Here is a 24,662-nt window from a genome sequence, read left to right as displayed (position 1 = left end):
CGACATAACACCATGCTCCTGCCACCTTATCACACACACGACTTCACTATCCTTTACTCCATAGACACACAGTCATTTTGCATCACCCCATACACACAACATGCTTCTGAACACAGTGGGCCCTGTCAGGGTAAGGACTGAACGCTGTGTTACCACACCTCATCACCAAGGTCAAAGACAGGCAGCATGTTCCTGGGCCACAAAAGCACAGTGGAGTTCAGCTCCAGATCTTCAGGCTCAAACAGGTGAAGATCCAGCAAGATGTTCAGCCGACGGTGTGTCTCCTAGCAAAGGCAAGAGCGACACATTAGCACACACCTGTGCGTCTCACACACACACGCGCACGCGCAACACACACCTGTGCGTCTCACACACATACGCGCACGCGCAACACACACCTGTGCATCTCACACACATACGCGCATGTGCAACACACACCTGTGCGTCTCACACACACACGCGCACACGCAACACACACCTGTGCGTCTCACACACACACGCGCACGCGCAACACACACCTGTGCGTCTCACACACATACGCGCACGCGCAACACACACCTGTGCATCACACACACACATCAGTCACAGACCTGTGCATCACATACACTGCACACAATCACCTGCTTATCCAACACACACACACACATATTCACATCTCCAGTATTATGTAACAGTGTGACAGTGCATACAGACATACAGCACCAACCCAAACACAAATGCATGAATTCATGTGTGCTACAAATGCCACGGGGGACCCAAGAGTGTGCTGTGTGTGGTAGCACAGCCTGTTTGTAGCACATGATGCTGGGAGGGGTAATTGTGGTTTGGGGCACTCCTCACCATTATTTTGACGTATAGCTCCTCCATGCCCTTGGTCCTGGAGTGGCTTATGAACGCTGCCAGTGCAGTCATCTCCTCTGTCGTCTCTGGAACCTTCAGAACCTTATCCCGCATAACCTCAAATTCTCTACACAACCTACAAACACAGTAAAAGGGTATTCTCCCAACTACAAACACAACAGGTGCAGCATGGCTGGTGTAGTAGGGCTGGTGTAGCATGGATGGTGTAGCATAGCTGGTGTAGCATGTCTAGTGTACCATGGCTGTTGTAGCATGTCTAGTGTAGCATAGCTAGAGTAGCATAGCTGGTGTAGCAAAGCTAGTGTAGCATAGCTGGTGTAGCATGGCTAGTGTAGCATAGCTGGTGAAGCATGGCTAGTGTAGCATAGCTGGTGTAGCATGGATATTGTAGCATAGCTGGTGTAGCATGGCTAGTGTAGCATAGCTGGTGTAGAATGGCTAGTGTAGCATAGCTGGTGAAGACTGGCTACTGTAGCATAGCTGGTGTAGCATGGCTACTGTAGCATAGCTGGTGCAGCATGGCAACTGTAGCATAGCTGGTGTAGCATGGCTGGTGCTCACTTCAGGTTGTCCTGCCGTTGTCTGATCACCACCTGCTCTAGCAGGATATGAGCAAAATTGGCGGCTTTCTTGGCCAATCCCTGCTTCAGCTCCTCACAGTCCAGCCGCACCAAAGGGAAGTGAGCCACTGTCGGCAAGCTCAGGATCTCCCGCGACAGCATCCGGAACTCCTCCTCCAGCTGAGAAGCACACACACACACATACACACACACACACACACATTAATTAATTTCTTTCAGAAGTATGATTATTGTGTGACCGTGAAACCTGTATCACTTCACTATCAGTGTTCGATTCACTGAAAAAGGGTCACTGTTGGACAGGAGACCCTCTCCTCTTTTATTTTGTTGTGTCTCCTCCTGGCTCTGATGACTGTTGCCAGGTTTGGGAGAGAGAACTCCTCAGTAAGACACCTTTTTTACAACATAAGCTTGCATATATCAGAGCTGAGAAAACTACCATCTGCTTTCAGGAATTCTTAAAATCAACACCCAAGAAGGAGAGTTGCTATTAAGGCATAGTTTAGTAAATTAGATGGAATACATCATAAATCTCCACCCTGTTTTAGTGTGTTCAGCCCAGCTATAAATTTGCATTGATAGAATTACGAATTCTAAAAGTGACAGTTACATAATTCCTGGAAATAATACTGTAATCCAGATCTTGACATTTCTGTGAATGCGGCAGAGATATTGCCACCTAAAGCAGAAATCTTTATGTTCGAAAAGCAGTTGCGATCCTTCAGTGAATCTGGCCCTCAGATTCAAAATGAGCAGCAATCTGCGCAGTTCTGTGTAGTCCTGCACAGTCTCACCTCCATATATTCATCAAACGAGTGCTCCTCCTCCATGAAGGTCTTCACCCGAGTATGCGCCACGTCCTTCACCAGCCAATCATAGCTGTCCACTGCAGGACACCAACGAAGAGGAGCTGAGCTCTTTTCTCATAAAAAACTGAATACTGAGCTTAGAAAGAGTACCTCGCTCAAGAAATAAGATATGAGCGCTCATATGCTAGGGCTACAGGAAGCTGGAGAATATGCTTTTAAGTTCATCATTTATAGAAGATCATTCATCTTTATGCAAAGGTCTGCTTGAAAATAGAGAATAATAAAAACGGCAAGAAAACTTTCCCTCATGGAGATAAAATAAAATATTCTACCCAATTCTGAGCCCACAGGACGTGAGATGAGTTCTCAGATGCTAATGCTAGCAGAAGCATGTAAACCCAGTGCATGCTGGGACTCACCGTAGTTGCAGAGGTGCAGTCTGGGTCCCTCCAGGTTCCTGTGCACCGCATCCCTGAGAGACGTCTTCGCCCAGGTCAGGATGTGGTCCGCCAGTTTGGCGTCCACGAAAGACTTCTGCCCCTCAGCCAGCCAGGACTGCACCGTTTGGACATGCTAAGGGGACACGCCAGCGAGAGTCAGATCTGTGGGTCCCCGTTTGGACATGCTAAGGGGACACGCCAGCGAGAGTTAGATCTGTGGGTCCCCGTTTGGACATGCTAAGGGGACACGCCAGCGAGTGTCAGATCTGTGGGTTACCGTTTGGACATGCTAAGGGGAAACGCCAGCGAGAGTCAGATCTGTGGGTCCCCGTTTGGACATGCTAAGGGAACACGCCCTGCAGGTTTGAATCCCATTCAGGTCATTCACCTGATCACTTCTGGAAATACGCAAATATACGCCTGCATGTGGGCATCAGATAAACATGTACACAGGAAAATGTTTAGTGTTAAATGAACTCTTACTGAGTTTATGAGTCCACTATGGTAAGAGCTGAATTAACACTGGGCATGTTACTTGTGTGAGTAATAATAACACGAACTCAGAGGCTGTGCTGGGCACCTGCATGGTGTGGGCAATCTGGGTCATGATCTCCAGCACGGCCGCCTCCAGGTCCTCAAAGGTGGGGTAGAACTCCATCCTCTCATTGTCAAAGATGAGGTCCATCCGGAAGAGGGGCAGTTCCAGAGCTCTTTCTGGCTGGAACAGACTGACGTACTCCTGCACACTGCGTGTCACCAAGTCCCTGAGCTATGGAAACACCAAACGTCACATTACATTACATTACATTACAGGCATTTAGCAGACGCTCTTATCCAGAGCGACTTACACAACTTTTACATAGCATTTTTACATTGTATCCATTTATACAGCTGGATATATACTGAAGCAATTTCAGTTAAGTACCTTGCTCAAGGGTACAACGGCAGTGTCCTACCCGGGAATCGAACCTGCGACCTTCCGGTTACAAGCCCAGTTCCTTACCCACTGTGCTACACTCCGTCTCTACATCACCAGCCAACCACATCATCACACACACAACTAACCACACCATCACACACACAGCTAACCACACCATCACACACACAGCTAACCATACCATCACACACACAGCTAACCACACCATCACACACACAGCTAACCACACCATCACACACACAGCTAACCACACCATCACACACACAGCTAACCACACCATCACACACACAACTAACCACACCATCACACACACAGCTAACCACACCATCACACACACAACTAACCACACCATCACACACACAGCTAACCACACCATCACACACACAACTAACCATACCATCACACACACAGCTAACCATACCATCACACACACAGCTAACCATACCATCACACACACAGCTAACCATACCATCACACACACAACTAACCACACCATCACACACACAACTAACCATACCATAACACACACAATTAACCACACAATTACACACACAACTTACCTTCACACACAACTAACCACACCATCACACACACAACTAAGCACACCATCACACACGCAACAGCTAACCACACCATCACACACACAACCAACCACACCACCACATTGTCTGATATGTAAATTAACCAGTAGATAAATCTATAAAATTTTCACCAAAGGGCTTCTTTGGGAAATACAGTGTGAAAACACACAGAGATATGTTGGCTTTAAGCTCCTCAATGTCTGATCCTGCATGAGAGAGCAGGAGTAAAACTTGTGAGCTCCTCCTTTCGCCGATTAAACAAAGCTCCAATCGAGGAAAAACTCGCTCTTCTTCCACTGATGTGTTGAGATGAGAGTGGAGACAGTAAGCTTACCTGGTTGGAGATGAGGGTGGAGGCAGTAAGCTCACCTGGTTGGAGATGAGGGTGGAGGCACAGGTGTAGAGGGAGTTCAGTTTCTCTGCCTTAACGCCTTGCTGAAGCTCCTTGCTGGTGAGGAGGTGGATGATTTTGGGAAACCAGGTGTTCATAAGCTTATCCTCCATCCTCTCACACTCCACCACCATCTTATTCCTCAGGTTCTCACATTCCACAGGACCTTTGGACCTGCACACATACAGCAGCACAGGTGTGTCCAGTACTGCCTAACGCAAGGCCAATTATACTGTCACAATAAACCAATTCCATTCATTCCAAAGGACCAGGGTTTTGTCCAGGACCAGCAGCAGCCAGTGCTCAGTGTGCATGGGGTATGGGAGTGAGTAGTGAGGTGGTGGGTATTGTAGTCATTTAGCCAAAATCAGCTGCAGGGCATGAGGGACACCTGAGGTGTGTTCAAGTTCAGCGAACAGAGGCGAATGTTCGTGGCGAACATGTTTTCTTTGAACAGTTCAATTTGAACGGCTTTTCACGAACATTCCAAATCGTTTGCATTAAACATAAACAAACATGGCGAGGAGAGTGTTTGTACTCACAGCCGCTTCTGTGATCATCGATGATAAAAAAAAAAAAGCTAGCTAGCGAACAATAATAACATTGGCTATCATCAGCAATAACATTATTGAACAAAACTGATCACACTGTGGCATCTTCAATTGAAATACGCAACTGGGAACATTTCCCTCAGTCCAGCATCCATTTTTGTTCGCCGCAAACTACCTTTTCAGACTGTTCGCTTATGTTTGCAAACGTTGGCCTTGTTCGCGGAACTTGAACGCACCTCAGGAGAGCAGAAACCACATCACCACCCCGTTTCCACTCATGAGCATTCAGAAGCGCGCCCTGACCGGCAGCCGGAGAGGTCCACCAGCAGCAGGCCGCAGAATGTGCTGTGGCACAGCTCCAGGATGGTCCTCATCACGGGCTGGAGGACATGCAAATTCTCCTCCATCTTCTTGCGGTTCTTGGCAAAACTGTCATGCCAAGATCTGCAGACTTCCATAACTCTGTAAAACATGGGACACGTTAGGAGCGTGAATATCATTCCTAATATGCATGCATTCAGCTAGAGTCCTGGCAAGCACAGGGCCTGGTTTAGGGCTGGGGTACAGGAGAGCGTACGGCCTGGTTTTGGGCTGAGGTACTGGCGAGCACAGGGCGTGGTTTTGGGCTGAGGTACTGGCAAGCACAGGGCCTGGTTTTGGGCTGGGGTACTGGTGAGCGTACGGCCTGGTTTTGGGCTGGGGTACAGGAGAGCACAGGGCCTGGTTTTGGGCTGGGGTACAGGCGAACACAGGGCCTGGTTTTGGGCTGAGGTACTGGTGAGCGTACGGCCTGGCTTTGGGTGGGATACTGACAAGCGTATGGCCTGGTTTTGGGCTGGGATACTCACTGTCCAGAGAGAGAGGTATGTCTGGGGCCCGGCTCTTGGTCATGAGGGTCCCGAAGAATCATTTTCACTGGTGGAATCAGACAGAAGCACAGGTACATCAGGTTTGCATGACAACAGGATCACCTCAGCCAATGACCCTATAGTTCAGGGACCCAGTGGTCAACACTGGGGCTAATCCGCTGATAGCCACATTAAGGTTGGTTTCATAGAAGCACACATACAAAACACACATCTACAAAATTCAGGGGCACTTTTCTGGAGGGCGAGGGTGATGTGTGACTGGGTTCATGCAGACAGGTGGAGGTGATCATGCAAAAGGGTGGAGGTGATTGGGATCATGCAAACGGGTGGAGATGATTGGGATCATGCAAACAGGTGGATGTGATCATGCAGACGGGTGGAGGTGATTGGGATCACACAGACGGGTGGAGGTGATTGGGATCACGCAGACGGGTGGAGGTGATTGATATCATGCAGACGGGTGGAGGTGATTGGGATCATGCAGACAGGAGGACATGATCATGCAGACAGAAGGAGGTGATCATGCAGACAGGTGCAGGTGATCATGCAGACGGATAGACGTGATCATGCAAATGGGTGGAGGTGATTTGGATCATGCAGACAGGTGGAGGTGATGCGCACCTGTGTGTTGGACCATGCTGCTGTGGAAGTCCTCTCTGACCTCCTGGCACAGGTTCTCCAGTAGCTCCTGCTGGCCGGACCCCTGGCGCAGGTGGAGGGGGACGCGGGTCAGGATGGAGTCCAGGCACTCCTGCTGGATGGGCACCATGGGCCTCTGCTCTACACACTGCCTCAGGAAACTGAGGTTCATCTGCGGAGAGAGGCGTCTGTCACGGTCCGCTCCCCATAAAACTCTCGGCCTAAAATCACGGCACGGCTCAGACTCATCTCTGAGTGTCTGAGGACATGACAGTGCTTTCAATCATAAGCAAGTTACATAAAAAGACAAAGAAAAAAGTCAGATACTTACTCTCCGTTTTCTCTCTTCACTGTTCATCTGTAAGAAAATGTAATTATTATTTTTTTTTAAGTTTGACCGCATAACTGTTCCTTACTTCATTCTCAGCCCCAGAACCTTCACACGCAAAGGTTTGATGTGTAACAGAACCCAAGCAGTCCATGGTGTGATAAAACAGGACAGCTCTTCTGTAAAAAATTCTACAAAAATGTGCAATCGACTAGTCGTGACTCAACCAGCAGCCACACCACCCTGTACCCTTCTGATACTGCTGAAGCTAAGCAGCTATTCCACCCTGTACTGTTCTGATCCTGCTGAAGCTAAGCAGCCAGACCACCCTGTACCCTTCTGATATTGCTGAAGCTTAGCAGCCATACCACCCTGTACCCTTCCGATACTGCTGAAGCTAAGCAGCCATTCACCCTGTACCCTTCTGATACTGCTGAAGATAAGCAGCCAGACCACCCTGTACCCTTCTGATACTGCTGAAGATAAGCAGCCAGACTACCCTGTACCCTTCGGATACTGTTAAATCTAAGAAGGGTTGGGCTTGAATTGGAGACCTTGGATACTAAAAGTCCTGACTCACTGTGGTCATTAAAGTTTCTTTGGCACTTTGTGAAAGACTAGAGGCCTGAACCATGGTTTCCTGGCCAAATTCCAGCTCAAAACATGCCTTACATCTGATTGGCTACACTGTGAAACCCAATCTTATTGAATTGAGAAGTCTCAACTTTAAAAAAAAAAAAAAAAAAGAAAGAAGGAAACGTCATTACAACTACATTAAAAAGAGTAAAAAGGACAGGTGAATACTTGAATAGAAGAAGAATCTTACTGTACTAGGAAATTCCGGTTCAGGAGGTGAACGGTTTCTGTTTGACCTCGCCTCATTTTCCAGCCTACAAGCCTTCATGGCTTTATTAACCCTGAGGGGAAATCACAACACAGTTCACAGTTTTAAACTTAAACATGGTTCTGCGTTGAGGTTAAACTAAGGCGCAATCTGTGTCATAATTATACGTGAGTTGACAAGTAGCGGACTCGCTTCTTGTACTGTAATCTTTTAATTCTCAAGTCAGTTTACATTTACTTACATTTCGCCAGCTATTGCGATATGATTGCATTGGCTAACCAAGCTATCGTGGGGGCCTTTGCTGAATAGAAGCGAGCAAGGTAACTAAAAACGATTTAACGTTAGATTGCCAGTGTCAGACAGCTCACTAGCTAACTATCTGAAATTACATAAACCCCCATTCTTGTTAACCCCGTTCTTATCCAGAGCAATTTAGACAAGCGCACAACGACTAGCTCACGTTCGCCCATTTATAGTAGGTGTAATCTCAAATCACAAGCTTCGTTTGGTTACAACACTTACATCTGTAATGTTAGCTAACTTTTTAGCTCCTTCTAATGACATTTTTCCAAATTGTTTCGACTCGTACATCTTCCATATTTTGATAGTAAACATCTTTTGATTGTTGCTATAGAAACGCAAAAGCATTTCAGATACTAAAAATAACAATCTAACGATATCTACCAGTTACAATTCTATTATCTCTGTATCTAAATTACACTGCCGTTCACGATGTGCAATTGTGTTTGGGATGAGGAATCTTGCCGCATTGGATGACAGCACTTAATGTGTTTTTAGTTTATAACCGAGGTTATCCAAACACGGAGACAAGAAATTGGACTTAGCAAAACGCAGGCAGAACGACATAGGTGATTTTCTTTTAAATTCTTGGTGATTGCAGCTTAACTAGGCACCTATATCTATACATCTATACAACTACACATCGGGTTGTGATTTTGTTGAATGTTCATTTATAGTGGAATATATAGGCTATGAATATAAGGTTGCTTGACCACAGTTGTATTCAGTCGAATTTGAGTGTACACCCTTTTAAAACCTGAGCGTATGTAACTTTTGCATCAGCATCAAGGAGTTACAATGAACCTCATTAGCCTAAACTGTTTGCTTGCTCTCCCAAGTACATTTCGCCCACACACGCGTTACGAACACTGTTGCACTGGCGATGCACATACAAAATGACGTTCTTAGGTCCAGCGCTAAAACGTGTCGATTATGTGCCACTCGACACAAAACTGACTGTGAAGGCACATAACGTTCCTTAATCACGTGACTGTTTTAATTGCGCCCTCCCCGCCCCAATATAGTCAGACACACATATGCACAGTAAAAAAAAAAAAAAAGAACACACACACACACACGCGCACTCATTTTGCTTGAGTTAAAACCATAGACTGTAAAAGGTCAAAATTGGTAGGAAGCACGGCTTACATTCTGATGTGCAGCTGTTCCTGTTGGTTTCGGCTCCGTCGGTGGACCATTCTCTTCCGCCTGGTGCCGCTCCTCTCCTGCACATCACGGGGGCCATCAGTAAAATCCGGAGGCAGGGCAGGAGGCTCAATGGGCGGCAGTAAGTTGTGCTTTCTCAGTAGATCTTTCTCTGGAGACTTGAACACTCCAGGCAGAGTCGGCATCTGAAGTGCATAGGTTATAAAATCATACAGCGAGCTGTCACTATTAATTCAATAAAGATATTTGAACAAAAGCTATTTTAAGTTATATATTATTTTGATTATAGCCAATGCCGTGGTATGTTCGGTAAGGCTAAGGATATGCATTGGTCTTCCAGGCTTTAAGTTAAATTTAACGTTAACTAGCAAGTTTTAGTTTAGGTAGACTAACGGTAATAGCAATTCCAAGTTTAGGTCCATATTTTTTGAGGCAAATATTAAGTACATTTTTCTGTTAAACAAATGGTATTGTTTGATTATCAGCTTAAATAAATTTAGCTGAAACCAGCGCAGTTGTCAGCTATTCTGACTTTCAGAATTTATTCTGCTAAATTTCCTTTGTAGTTTAACATGATTATGTATGGTAGACTACTGGTACAATTAAGTTACCAAGCTATGTTGCGTTAGCTGACTGACACACAGCGTTTGGATTCATTCAATTCAGGGTACACCTTTTCTCCTTTAATTAAGAATATGAAATTTCAAGTCAAAGGTCAGCTACATGACTTATAAACACTTACATCTGCAGCTTCTTTTTAATTGCCCTTTTTCCTGAGTGTATGGCGAGTCCTCTTGGACCATTCCAGCTTCTGGCAGTAAACAGTTCTGTTGCTATAGAGACGGATGAGCGACTTCCGCGTTCCAGCCTAGGTTCTAGCCATGACACACGAGGTCGTCTACGCAACATCAATGCACAACTTACTTTCTAAGCTTTTCAAACACCTTGCTTTTTAAGGCGTTTTCGTTGCGATTTCAGTCACGTTGAAAGCAAAGATGTGAAATTATGCCTGCATTCGGGTTCTTGTTGGATTCAACAGCTCATGCATCAGAGTTATTTTCATAATTACAGGCAGATTTCGTAATTACAGGGACTTCATCAACAAAAGGAGCCAAGACTATAGTCTTCAAAACGAAAATACTGAATGCCTCCCATCAAAGCTGGTTCTGAAAAAGGTATAGATGGTGGTAATTAATGAGTCGATTAAACTAGATGATGATGATTAACGTTACATGGTCTGATTAAGCTTCCTAATTCCGCAGTACAGTACTGAGGGATCTATACTCTGATCATGTAGGCTATATATATACTTCGCTTCAAGGGCCATGGTTTGAGAGCATCGATATATACTGGAGACAGCTTCCGTTTTCCACAAAATCCTGTAATTAACCAGCAAAGCTACAGTTCATCAGGCGACTTAAAAGACTATATATATAGAGACAGCGACTCCTATGGGCAGCACATCAGAACCAGGAAGTACTCATTTTTTTCGCTCAACAGACATGCTCAGTTGTTTCCTTGGTCACATGCCTAAATCACTTGTACAACGAGGAGAGTGCAGACATTGGCTAAAATAAATTATACATAAAAAAATTCTTATGTTTTGTCTGTGTGATAGGACAAAAAATATTTTACCTCAGAAAAATAAGTTATTTTTCCTCCTAATATAATCCGCGGAGTTAACATCAGTATTTGATTGGAAGTATTTTATTTTTGCTGTCAAATGAATGGAGCCCAATGAAGAAACTGGCTTTTTGCGCGAAAATTATTGATATCAGCAGGGGGCGACATTACATCTGGTGTTGAAGTTGGGAACCGAAAGCTGGCCCCTTGGTCTCGACAGCACAGGCAGGGGAAGCAGGGGAGCTAGGCTAGCATTCAGGTTCGAATGGGAATCAGTGGTCATATCCAAATCAGCTAATTTGCCTACTATTGTGTATACTATACATGTCGCATACAACTTGAATACTCATTAGTAGGTAAGCAAGCCGTTCAGTCACGGTCAATGTGAATTTTCCAACCTTGTCACAAGTGAGCTATTTCACTCGTGGCAAAACAAGTGATATTTAAACAATGTAATGCCAAGGATTTAATTTTATTTGTATAGCACTTTTTACTGCGGGACTATCACAAATATACTTTACAGTGAAAATACTAATGAAAATTGGACAAAAAGCCTGACCTGAACCCCTAAAAAGCAAGCAATTGGTTTTTTTTTATTTTAAACTCTCTATTAAGGCAGAATAACACTCAAATGGTGGTGAAAAAACCCCCTAATGGAAATAAATTTCAGGATGAAGAGGGGAAGCCCATCCTCTGCTGGCCAGCCCTGTGCAATAGTTACGATATAAAGAACGTTAACAGAAATGACGGATCTATCAGAGCAAGCAATAAATTTGGTTGGGCAGGTTACAGTGAGAGGCAGTTTAACCAACTGGTAAAACAGTAAGTCCAAGCAGAGGTGTATAGTACAGTTCAGAGGGATGGGGTGATGCATCTGGGCCTCCAGGTGGTGTTGGGTTTGAACAAGGAGAAGGACGAAGCTGGTGCACTCTGCACAGGGCAGAAGGGACAAGCCCCAGAAGCCCCAGGGAGTAAAACAGAAGAGAAGGCACTATGTATTTAGGAGATCAACTGTAGCCCAAACATGCAAAGGGGGATTATTCCATAAAACAAGTTCTGTAAGAGAAGGCTAAGCCTCCCATTGTAAGATATTCTGGAGCCAAACCATTTAAGGCCTTAGAATCTTATAGCCAATTATAAATTTAACAGGCAACCACTGAAGAGATTTGAGCACCGAACTGATGTGTGCAAATTTCTTAAGTAACCTAGTGGCCACATTCTGTGCAATTTGGAGGATTTTTGCAACCAGACAATCGAGTATTACAGTAATCCAGCCTTGAGGTCACGAAGGCATGAACCAGTTCTTCAGCATCCAGCAGGGACATTATTTTCATCAATTTAGTTTTGTTCCTCCAGTGAAAGATATGGGCCTGAAAGGAGTCATGCCCAGGGTTTTAACGACTACATTGACTGGAACAGAAGGAAAAGTTATTCACCAATTTATTAATGAATGACAGCTTGTTTCTTCATGAAAAATAAAATATTGCTTTAAGATTTAAAATTCAATAAAGAGGCTTCATCACCGGGGGTCTGGTGAGAATGGGGGCCAAATTCCACCATGGATGCATAATATGAAGAGAACACAAGCGCCAGATCTCCAGTTCACCATCTGACTTATTCTGGGCCCCAGGAAACTTCAAAACTTCAAAGGGCTCAGCCAGAGCAGCCAAGAGATAAGAGCAGGAACTGGGGGTAGCTATGAGAGCCGTGTGAGCGTGTGTCTCAACAGTGGTGGCCCGGGAAACCTCACACTGACAAACCTCATACTTAGGATTCTAGCGTAGCTCACAAACATTTCAGTAATAGACAAAGCAATCACACCCAAAAAGATCTCAAGCCGAGTGGTAGCTAGCATGACAGCTATCTTGAAAACACACTCCATGTCTGTTAGTGCCAATTTGTGCGCAATTATAAAAACAGAATATGCATGCAATGACAGAAAACAATTTAATGAATTCCCAGACAAAATAATGCGGTGGTTACAAACCCTGTTCCTGAAGATCTGCAGTTCTGTAGGTTATCATTCCAACCCTAACAAAGGACACCTCACTCAACAGCTAGACATCTTTCTGAGCTGCTAATTAGCAGAGTCAGGTGTGCTAAATTAGGGTTGAAATGAAAACCTACAGGAAAGTAGCTCTCCGGGAACAGGGTTGATTACCACTGTAATAATGCATGTGCTAGTTAGCATCAAAATAAAGTGCCTGACAGGTAGAAAGTGTCAATGATGCACGTCAAGTGAGGCCACTTGTTCACATCGAAGGCGGGAGAATATTGAAGCGCCAAAGTGAATGAGTTTCTCCTCATCCATATATTTGCCGTTTAAAGCGCTGACGTCACCAGCTGGCACATGCAAAGGAAGACGGGACTACTGTAGCTTCACAGACAAACTTATTATTTTTCACGATCTATGCAGACCTTTGTCTATTTAATTAAAAAACTGACTTGTGTTTCTCAAGAGAATTTAGAACGATCAAACAAGTGAAAACACAAACATACATACACACTGCAATACAAGTTTGAAATAAAATTAATTACCTTTTTCCTTCTGCGTTGATGCTCCAACTCGTCAATGCCGGGATGCCATATACACATTGTATTTGTATTCTTGGCCCCCTTGATGTAAACCAATCAAAACCATTCGGACCTCAGCCAATAAAAATGGTTCTGTCCCAAGAAAAATCTTTTGATGAAATGGAGTGGGTGCAACTCTGATGATCAGGACTAGGAGGTGGCGGTGGGTCAGATGGAACTGCAAGGAGACAGCAGGTGGAGCAGATCCACAGTGGAGATTAAACCTGAGACTGAGACGGAACACAGAGCTGAAGCTTCGCCCTGCTGGGGACCCACCAAAGGCCGATTTGATTGACAGCGCTGTTGAGCTGCCACAAGGCTGAGTATGAACCACATAAATGAGTTCACCTTCTTATGAGGGGGAAAAACATTTATTTCACAATTTCTGAACAGTGACCAGATATACAATAAAACCCAAGTACACAACACTGACAATACATATTTATTAATGCATTTAATCAACACTGTTCACAGAGTAACATTTTGAAGTGTTGGATGCCATTTGTACAAAAACTAAATTAATAATAAAACTCATTTCAGTCAGAACACAAATGAAAACCATTAGTCAATATTTTAAATAAAGGGAAAAAACCCCAAAGCGCTCCGTCACGGCATGTGTGGCCTCAGTAAGTCTCCGAACATGAAAGGAAAGTGCCACAGTGGGAGTTCTGGTGGTCCCGTCCCGTCCCGTCCCGTCCGAGTCCGGATCCAAAATGGCCAGTGAGAGGCATACAGGCCTCACATACGCAGTTTGGGTAATAAAGTCAAAGTTCCAATCAAACGCTAGTCTTTGAAGATCCACAAATCTTTCATTTGCTTAATTAAAATGCAAATTCTAATAAACCTACATAAATAATAATAAAAATTTTAACAAGAGGACATTATAAAATCAAAAGTACAGGTGCACATAGGAATGATACAGTTCTTAAGAGTGAAATAGAGAATCTCAGAAATGGAGCAGAGTATCCTATAAAAAATAAAAAACTAAATGGAAATAAGCCCAAAATGTCAGGGCAGTCCCAAAACAGGGTGACTACACGTGACCCTGCACGGGACAAACCGCCCCCCCCCCCCCCACACACACTCTGATGCACTATAAAGAAGACTACAGTTCGGTTTCTGTGCAAAATAATAAGGCGATTAGTCCTGCTGAAAAATGAATGGGTTTGTTTACCATACAAAAGTGCTTACATTCAGCAAACTCCTTTTCTGAATCATTTGGTAAGATCAAGATTCATATCAAAATGGATCCCAAACTGAATACAAAAATGGGATAAAAGCCTATAATTAACTTCAGAGGCACTGTTCTCTTAATGCTGCACTCCCCTTAATATCCGTAATATGAATTTTTTAAAACACAAAATGAAACATGACGGTATAGCAAAGAAATGACATATTTAAAAAATCCTTAACAGTACACTTTCTGTAGGATATGGTCCCAAATATCCAATATTCATGAGAAAGTACTGTGGTTAGAAATAAGTTACTTTACTGTATGAAAGAAAAACATTTATATGGATACTGCATAGTAATGTGGCATGGCTTCTATCAAATATAGTTTTCCTCAACAAACTGGATGAAAATGGCATTTCACAGTGCATTATCTTAGAAAGCTTTCAAGCTCAAATCTGCACCATATTCAACAAAAACCTCCACAGCACCACCCTGCAAGGCATCAGGATACGGACTCCTCCCTACAGCAGGAATATCACCAAAGTAGGCTGAATTCTTTGTGCTAGATGAGATCCCTTATCCTCAGAAAGAAATTTAGTAACTTTACCAGTCAAAAATACTTCCATACTGGCAAGTTTAGGCTCAGCAACATGTCTGTATAAAAAGTAAAAAATGGAAAAAGGTTGTGGGATCATGCAGGTCCTCTAGTAAAGAGTTGTCCTTTATACAGGATAAGGAAGAAGTGGCTGAATCTCTATTACAGGTGATAAATTTACCCGTAAAATTTTCTGGGCTTTTCTCCTGACTTCCTCGTCTGTGAAGGAGTCATCCACTTTAATCACCTTGAACCTCAGGTTGTTCTTGGTCAGCCGAGAGTCGTCCTGACCCTTCATGACCCAGACGCTCTTCCTCACCCTCTTCCTCATCTTTTCTTCGGGCTCCTCTGACAGCCTCCTTTTCAGAGTCCTGACTGTGCTCCTGTTCCTCCACATCAACTTATTGGCCCCTTTCACTTTGCCCATCCTCACAGGAGCCATTATGTATTTGTTGCTTTCCTTCAGTACCCTGCCATTCTCCGGGACTACAGGGGCCGAGTCTCCGATAAGGGCCACGCCCATCTTAACCGGACAGGAAATAACCGCAGATTTCTTCAAAGCGACGGCTTTCGGCACTTTAGCAGAGTGCTCAGAGGTCTGCAGCGGTATCCCAGACAGCGATGGCGGCCGGAGAGGCGTGGTCACGGCTACGCCCCGCTGCCCCAGTCCAGTGTGGACCTGCAGCCGGGCCGTGTGGCCTGAGGAGGGGCCCGTCATGTTTGTCAGTTTCAAACAGGACTGCACCTGGGCCGGCCTCACAGTCAAGACAGGGGGCTGGTGGAGGGACTCCTGGGAGAGGTTAGTCAGGAGGATCTTGGGCTGGTTCTTGAGGATGATCTTGGCTGCAGTGCTCAGCAGGGCGTAGTTCATCTCCTTCTTCTTGGCGCCTGGCTTCCTGCCACGCCTCCGCATCGGCCTCTGTGCTTTGGGGACTCGGGAAGCATCCAGAGGTTTGGGGATCCTGACCGTGGGGAGGGGTTCAGCTGTGCAGGAGCTATAGCCGTAAACATCTTTGCTCCTCAGTACGGTGGGCTTGTGGCCCTCCTCTCTCAGGCCCTGCAGAAAGGACACCAGCTGCGTCTCCGTGTCCAAAAAGTCCTTGGACATGGGACTGAAAACCCGCAGTGCTTCAACAAGAGCTGCCTGTCCAGCAGAGGCAAACCTGGACCAAGATTGGACTGCCTTCTCTACAGCCTTTCCTTCACAATTCATGGCATTTACCAACAAATGAGCTTCATAAAGGCCTCCTGTCCGTGATGTTTCCTGTGAACAGAAAGTGAGAAATATTAGTCTGTACAGAATTAGCCTAATTCATATGGCGAACCCACACAACCAAATCTTCAAAGTAAAGAGTCAAAGTACAAAAAGCTTAATTTAGCACATAATTTCCAAAGTAAATGGACTAATAACTTCAAAATTAATTGGAAAAGCCTACCAATTTGAGGGAAATGTGCAATTTCAGAAAAGGCCTCACCACTAGTTCAGTCAGGAGAAATATCTGTATCAGAAGGAAAGGCTCCCCACAAATTCTAGAATGGTTACTGATCTTAGTTCAGGCTTATTTAAACACCAAAATCTAACTTGATTTTCCGCTCGTAATCAATACTGCAAATATCTAACGAATGCCGTGTTTAAGGCTTGGTCGTCTTGCAGCTGTCACATGCTTATAATGGGATATCTGTCAGTTGACTGCAGGCAACAGGAGAAGAGCATGCTGGCATGTGACCCTCATGGAATCTAGACAACCTAGACAACCTCAAGGGATGATTCAGATTAGAGATCACATTCAATCCATTTGCAATTCCTTGTATTCAGACATAATATTAATTTAATTTAATTTAATTTAATTTAATTAAATCAGTAAAAGCAGTTCAGCCCTTTTTAATGGAAAAGACTTTCATTCCAACCTGAGCAACCTGCTTTTGTACAGACTGGCTACGTAGATGCTTTTGATAGTGGTCCATTTACGGCATTTCCCAACTTGAATATGGGTAGTTTTGCCCAAATTTGCCCGCACCCAAAAAGTATTTGTATTTAGTTATTTCCCGTCAAGTGTTTCTAGTTTACTGCAATGCTTTACTATAGCATAAAATTATAGGTTTTCAAGAGAATAGACTATAGCTCAACAATTGTTGTTGCAGTTGATAGCTTGGATGTCATGTCTGGTTATGGTGCTTACCAATCCACGATGACATCTGAACATGTTGTTTTAAATCCAGTATTCTTTTCCCCCTCAAAACTGCTTCACATTCCACACTATTTTAAGGCTAGTTCAGACCAAAGATTCACAAGGCGACATGCCGGTGGCTTCACAAAACTCATGGTTTTTAACATTCTGAAACTGACCCGTTCACATTTTACCTTTTGATCATTTCCATTATGTCCCCTCATTCTAACAGAACTCAACCTGAAGAATCTCTTGCAGTTCACTTTATTAATCCACTTTTTTAAATTTAAAAGCCTAAATCAAATCACACTAAAGTCTCCTTTTACTCTTTCCTTGTAGCTGTTATCTTTCATACCAGGAATCACTTTAGTTGCCCTTCTTTGAAACTTTTCCAGAATGTCTATATCTTTCTTGTTGCACTTTCTTGAGTGAAACTCTCAACAAAACAACTATTTAAGGCATCAGCAATGTCTTTATTCTCAGAAAGCAATGTTCCTTCTTCATTCCTGATACACCTGACATCCTCCTTGCCTTTCCTTCTTCTGCTACAGTATTGAACGAAACATTTAGGATTACTTATTGCATCTTAGGCAATTTGCCTTTCAAAGAGCCTTTTGGCTTCCCATAGTTCTTTTTCAACCTTAGCATGCATATTACAACATTCAGCCTTATTACACTCAGTGCAGTCATTTTTATGTAATTTATAGTTTTTTCGTTAAACTCTCCCATGTGGTTTTGCTCATCCACTGGGGAGACTGCTTCTTCAACTTACTCTTCCTTTCCTTTGGAATAAATTTACATTGTACCTCAAAAATAACCCTTCTGAACCTGCATTTGCAGTTCTGCAATCCTGAAGTAGCACCCAGTCTATATTACTTAAATTTGGCTCACCTAAAATTGCTGGCCAAAGAGGCCCTCTTAATTTGCCAAAAAAACATAACTAACTGCAGAATGATCAACTGTCGTAAGTGGCTTGATTACCTCTATGCTGCAAATTCAGTCAGGATCATTGCATCGCACCAGATCCGGAATTGATTTCCCTCTTTTGTAGGATGACTGAAATACTGTGCCAAAAAATGTCATTTGTAGCGTCTAAAAATTCTTCCACACTTTTTCTTTGTCCTGTCATCAATTCCCAATTAATAGCGGGGTAATTTCAGTCACCCATCATAATAGTCTCACCTTCCTGACAAGCCTGTTTTATGTTTCCAAAGAGCACTGAATTGACACTACTGTCTGCAGCTGGGGGGCTGTAGCAGATGCCTATAGCAAGGCCCTTTTCTAGTTCCCCCATGAGCTTAATCCAAATATGCTCATTAGGTACTGGATGGTCGCTGTAGGTACTAGATGGTAGCTGTAGGTACTGGATGTTAGCTGTAGGTACTGGATGTTAGCTGTAGGTACTGGATGGCAGCTGTACGTACTGGATGGCAGCTGTAGGTACTGGATGGTAGCTGTAGGTACTAGATGGTAGCTGTAGTAGCAGTGCATGTCTTCGTAAGAGCAGAAAATCCAGTCCTTGGAATTGGCCAGGTACACAGGGCGTATGCACAGTTGTGCAAGAACTGAGATTTCCCATTGTTTATTAATTTCACGCATATTTTCGCACCGAAGAGCTGGTGTCACCGTCGATTCGGGGCGAGACCACTCATCATATACCATATATTTTAAATGTATGTTGTCACAAGTGCAAACATAACCACCCCCATGTGCACCCCTCATTCCCCAGACAAAAGGAAAAAAGAAACTGCCACAGACACATGTACACATACACTACCTTGCACCCGAGTAAGATTATTTGCAAGTGAAAAAAAAACCAGTTTGTTTCATGGTCTAATCTACATAATGTAAGACTTAGAATTGAATTAGCAAAGATTTGAGTCGGCTGGTGTGTATTCAAAACCACATGGATTTATGCTTATGACCATGGGTTGTCACTTTAAAATGTTGTGACTTAGCATTGGTGCCGATCTGCACTTTTTTTTAGAGACTGAAGGAAAAAACTGAATCGGAATGTGCATTTTCCCATTAAATTCATTCTCGTTCAACACAATGACAGCATTGTGTATAAGTGAAGTCTAGTTAGTTACTAGGCTAAATGCTACCAATTGGCAATAAAGTTTTCATAAATGAAAGCTAGTGCAAATGCATCAACTGGTACTATCCATGAACTCTTGTGAAATGGTAGTAGGCCTCCTATCAAATATGGTATGAATAGACTAGCCAGCCAACTTTTTATTTAAAGTGGCATAACATACAGTGCCTGGACACCAAAAGTCAAAGGACACTACCAACACTGATCGTTTCCATTATTTATCAAGGGCTAAAACAATTATGATACTCTGTTTATAAATACATTATTTTTAATAAGTCAAAAAAAGTATGTAGCTATTTATGTATGTATGTATGTATGTATGTACCACTTATTGTAAAGCGTCTTTGAGTCCATGAAAAGCGCTATATAAAATAAATTTATTATTTATAGCGTAAGAACACTAGCTGTAGTGACATTAACAGGTAGAATGGCAGATTCACACAATTAATAGATGGTTTTAGTTGTTAATAGCCCAGATACTTGCAAATTGAGCGTTAGGAAAACACAATGAATGGAATAAACAGTATGACAACAAATAGAGGGTATGCACATGATCACAGTAGGTGGAAGTCACTGCGGTTACACCCACTGAGTGGCAGAAAGACTACTGAGTGATAGCGTTAGCGTTCAGCTTGAATGCCGCGAAAACACAAAAAACACATCTAAAATGGGAAAGAGCTGTTGTGCGATTGACTGTACAAATAGATTCAATAAGAAATCGGAGCTATCTTTTTACAGATTGATATGATTTTACCCAAAAATCCAACATAACTGACAAAAAATAACAACCGCAAATCCACGTTTCGGGGCCTGGATTTGAGTTGTTTCTGCAAATTGCAGCGATGCATCGCTTCTCTTTTCTGTAGCTTTCAGCAGTCTGTAAAAAGATAGCTCCGATTTCTTGTTGAATGTCCATGGACCACTGGTTCTTTGGTAAGTTGTAAGGATCACTGTCAAGTCCAACTACCTTTAATTTAAGCAGATAATCGTTTGTTTTACTCCTGGTTTTGCAGTTTCCTATACTACAGGCAGCCATGTGGCAGCATGTTTTGCCACTCAGTCCCGACTGAGGGGGCGTATTCCGGTGGGAAAGTGACGTCAATGCATACCCTCTATACAGGTGGACAAACTAGATATCCACATGGCTTCCAATTTGATACAACAATTTCAGAAATGTTAAAGTTTTCATTTGAGACTGTTTTTAATAATGTATTCTTGAATAAGACGTGTTACTGGAGTATCATAATTGCATTAATTCCTCATACATAATGAAACAACCAGGACTTGGTAGTGTCCCCAGAGTTTTGGTCCCTACTGTAACTTTGCTTTATCTACTTGAGAAGTTAAAGTAGCCGTGCGCTAAATCTTAATATAGATCATCGCTGCTACAGCGGGTAACCTACACAGCGGAGTGACGAGGTGCATGACACTAGATTGGCTTCCCCCCAAACTGTGGATTATATACACTGTATACGGTACTATAGCTGCCAGTTCTTATTTAAAATCGCGGTTGGTTTTCTCACCGAAAGACAACTCACAGGACTTTTGTGGTTGGCCAATCAGCAAAATACATGATTCCTAGCTCCACCCCATAGTTTGTGGTACCTTAGAAAAGTAGTACCTCACGAGCACAGACTAGAAAGGGGGACAGGAACCGTGCCCCAGGAATCTAAATCGGCCCTGGTTCCTTTGGTGGCTTTAGTTTCGGGCTTCCACAAAAAGTCCCCAAGTTCTGGAAAGATTCCTGCGATGGAAAAGGGGCTTCAGTCTTGAGGAAACAGAAGTCTTCCTTTGTGGATTTTCCACCATTTCTAATAAATTAAAAAACACTTAAAATCCATCTCCCCCATACAGTTTCACTACTTTGTACAAAACTTGAGGTATTGCATGTACTCTTGACTATATTTAAAATGAATATAAACAAAGTTGCTACACTTGAAAATGTGCTTACAGTAATCCAATGAATTTGCATGTGGCTTTTTAACAAAAAGCTAGTAAACTCCTGACAGTCACAAAGTGATAAAACTTGGTGTGTTTAGAACTAGCTACATTGTGAGGACGGCTGCAAACTATTGGTCCAAACCACAACATGGCGTTATAGAGCTCAACAATTTTTTTAAATGGAAAGATTTCATAAAATCTCGTTTTTTTCCTATAGACATTAGAAACGTGCAGGGCTGAGTAACCACCTGTTTAGGAAAATTCATATGTATGCTTCGTTCAGGTTTTTGTGCTTGGCCCCCCTAATTGCTGCTTGCAGCTATCTTAGTAGTTTACATTTGTTATAATGTAAAACAGGGAGGCTGCGGCCAACGTGGCCAGACGAATGTCAGTTACTGATAACTGCTTGTTTCCATATTGGCCTCCCAGGGAACCTACTAAAGCTAGCTAACTTAGCGAGATAATTAAGCAACTTAGCTCACTAACTAGCCACGTAGCCAACCAATTAGAGCAGTTCTGTTTAACGATGTGCCGCGCCATAAGCAGCCATCTCGCCAGCATTTTTAGCGTTAACTGGAAATCACAGGGACTCGCCAGCGGGTACTGAAACCCTTAATTAAACCTTAAATAGCTCACCATTTTAGCAGACAAACCGACAACAATTACTTTTTTAACCACAACCTTCGAAAAACAAAGAAACAAATTTATTTTATTAATTAAGCTGAGGCATTCAGACAAGTCAACGAGTTCCAGCAAAATGCAAGGTAAATATGTTATTTAGCAATCCAGCTAACCAACCCAAAACTTTACTCGCCTTGGTATTATCATTACATGCACAGCGCACGCACGCGCGCACACATACACACACATCTAATGTTACAAAAAATCTCATTTCTGAATTGTCCGTTAATTGGTCAAATTATGCTGGCTAATTCTCTTGGCCATGAGCAAAAAGCTAGTTATCTAGTTACCAGGCTAGGTGGTGTTTAGTTAGCTTGAAGCCAAGATATGGGTTGTTACAACAGTGGAACAAAGCGCTTCCAGATAACACATCCGTAGCTTAGCATACCAACCCAGCTGTGTGGGTCTGACAGAGTGGCTTAGCTATCTAACGCTAGCCATCCAGAGCTGCTCTGTCAGTCGCTTTACCTTCTCTCCTTGCGCGAATCCAAGCTGTCAAGCCGTGCAGCACTCGTACATTAATAGTGTAAGCAAGAGGTGATACGACGTTCCCAAAGTACGGAATATATATATATATATATACGATATATATATAATTAATCAGATTTAAAGAACCTGCTGCCTTCCTGTCTCCTGCGTTTCATTAAGTGCAGCCAAGCCACACAGACTACATTAAAATGGCTGCCGCTTTACGGGGGGAGGGGGGACTACACGTAGGAGACGTAAAAGAGGCGGAGATTTGCAGTTTTCCAATTACTGGGGGTGGAGATTTGATAAAGACCACCAAAAATAGGTAAGTGTTATCTATATATGGAGAAAGAAGGCGTTCTATGGGTGTTGACATTGGCACGCATTGGACAGTAAAATACACGTCTGTGAGTTTCAGCCAAGCGGCTAAAACCAAACTTCGTTTTTGAAGCTCATTTCCTGGTCTTGTTGTTCCCGATTGCTCACTAGCGCTACTACGGTTGGCTCCAGTATAGGTGTTTTCATATCCGGTTTCCATGTAAGTCTACGGTACAAATACGGTCAAAATACAAAATACAAAAGTCAATAATTTTTTCTCATGAGAACAAATAGTCACAATATGTGTATTTTATTTGTCTTATGACTGTCCATGGGTTGATTTCATGATTTATTGTGTCATTTGGGCACTGTAATAATATTTGTTGTGGACCAATGAGGTACAGTTTACATCACTTCCTGATTACTGCGGAGGACTACGCTACAGTAGGGGCTACAGTCTATGGTCACTGGGGTGGGAGGTGGCGCCTCTTGGCCTTGACATTGCGGCTCCGACCACGGTAGCTACACCTGTGCGAAGTCAGAAAATGCAGACATCCCATTTCGTAGTGATTTCATTGTGGCGTGTGCTATTTACAGCTGCACTAGACGACCATAAAATAATCCTGCTCTGAAGTTTTTCGGTAGCCGAGTCATTTTTACTATTTCCTTTAGCCTACTTAACCAAATAATTAGTTGGCAGAAAGCGTAATCAGCTTGCTATATTTGGTAGTCCAGTAGCCTATGCTAAAACAGTTCGCAACTTCGGCTACCAAGCCATTTGACTAGCTAACCCTAACCGGCAAATATATCTGTCAAACGTGTTTGACGGCTTGTCAGTCGTGTACATTCCGTAAATGTCTACCTGGGCCATGCTTCACGCATGTGACAAAGCTACTATAATCCCGATTTTGGGATAAACACTGCAAAATTTTCAGTTTCACGAAGAGAATTAAGAGTCTTAAGGTTTATTTGCTGAATAATATACAACACACGATGAAATCACACACACAGAATTTAACAAAATTAACCATCTTTGTAAGACTGGCATTTAGAAAGGAACATGTTTTTAGCATTTAAGAGACCGACAAGAGTATTTTAAGACAGTGGTTCTCAGAATCGGTCCTGGGGGCTCCTTGCGTATATTGGCTTTTCTCCATTGGTTTTGATGATTTACAAGAAGAAGAAAAAAATAGCCTAATAATAATTAGAAATTCAATGTACACATTTTTGTCTTCATGCACCAGGTGGAAAACTTGCTGTACAAAGTGCGTTGTCATATTTACACGCCTGCAGATCAGTTATTAAAATACTTGGTAGATTTGTTAATCACCGCTGACAGTGTTAATTTTTATTCGGTAGAAAGTGACTTGCGAACGATCGGTCAGCTAGCGTCACCCAGCAAGTGAACCCCACAAACGGCGATGAAGTAGCCTAGCTAGTAGCAGTTACTGACTGTGGCGAAAACCTACGACGATAACTTGCTCGGTTAACAGCAGGTCTATCAGACAGTTATATGAAAATTAGCCTAGTCAAATCACCAATAGCCTACACATCTCTGATTGATTGACCATCAGTGTAGTCGATGTTCTTCCCCTGTGGTTCATATTGCTAATGCGTGAGCTAACCACAGATAGCCTACCTAGCTCACTGGCAAGCTGATATGCTAGCTAAGCATATTCGTTTTGCTGAGAAACATAAATTGAAGATAACTGAACATAATTGTATTAT

The 24,662-nt window shown here is 43.2% G+C and overlaps 2 protein-coding genes across 2 annotated transcripts in view; both read right to left on the bottom strand.

The window, feature by feature from the left end:
* dnah12 (dynein, axonemal, heavy chain 12) overlaps positions 1–10,684 on the bottom strand; it is a 52,061-nt gene extending 41,377 nt beyond the window's left edge. Inside the window, 14 exon segments of the mRNA XM_064300351.1 lie at positions 159–284; positions 841–976; positions 1,423–1,601; positions 2,237–2,328; positions 2,671–2,824; positions 3,272–3,460; positions 4,579–4,774; positions 5,455–5,613; positions 6,000–6,066; positions 6,642–6,831; positions 6,991–7,017; positions 7,814–7,904; positions 9,281–9,483; positions 10,041–10,684. Of these exon segments, the coding sequence (XP_064156421.1) occupies positions 159–284; positions 841–976; positions 1,423–1,601; positions 2,237–2,328; positions 2,671–2,824; positions 3,272–3,460; positions 4,579–4,774; positions 5,455–5,613; positions 6,000–6,066; positions 6,642–6,831; positions 6,991–7,017; positions 7,814–7,904; positions 9,281–9,483 (1,809 nt within the window). The 5' untranslated portion in view covers positions 10,041–10,684.
* A 3,240-nt stretch (positions 10,685–13,924) lies between these two features.
* LOC135235132 (coiled-coil domain-containing protein 71-like) lies at positions 13,925–22,835 on the bottom strand. The gene is made up of 2 exons (XM_064300349.1): positions 22,617–22,835; positions 13,925–16,527 (listed from the first exon to the last, which is right to left on the bottom strand). Exon 2 carries the CDS (start codon positions 16,474–16,476, stop codon positions 15,391–15,393), a length of 1,086 nt encoding a protein of 361 aa, XP_064156419.1. The 5' UTR covers positions 16,477–16,527; positions 22,617–22,835; the 3' UTR covers positions 13,925–15,390.
* Between the last annotated feature and the right edge of the window lie 1,827 nt (positions 22,836–24,662).

The sequence above is a fragment of the Anguilla rostrata genome, chromosome 11 (genome assembly GCF_018555375.3).
Source record: "Anguilla rostrata isolate EN2019 chromosome 11, ASM1855537v3, whole genome shotgun sequence".
NCBI lineage: Eukaryota > Metazoa > Chordata > Actinopteri > Anguilliformes > Anguillidae > Anguilla > Anguilla rostrata.
The sequence above is the reverse complement of the archived record's forward strand: the minus strand, read 5'-3'. Positions and strand labels throughout refer to the sequence as shown.

Bases quoted from the DNA above. Each gene is read 5' to 3' on its own strand.
- LOC135235132 (XM_064300349.1), bottom strand. From the start codon at position 16,476: ATGAATTGTGAAGGAAAGGCTGTAGAGAAGGCAGTCCAATCTTGGTCC.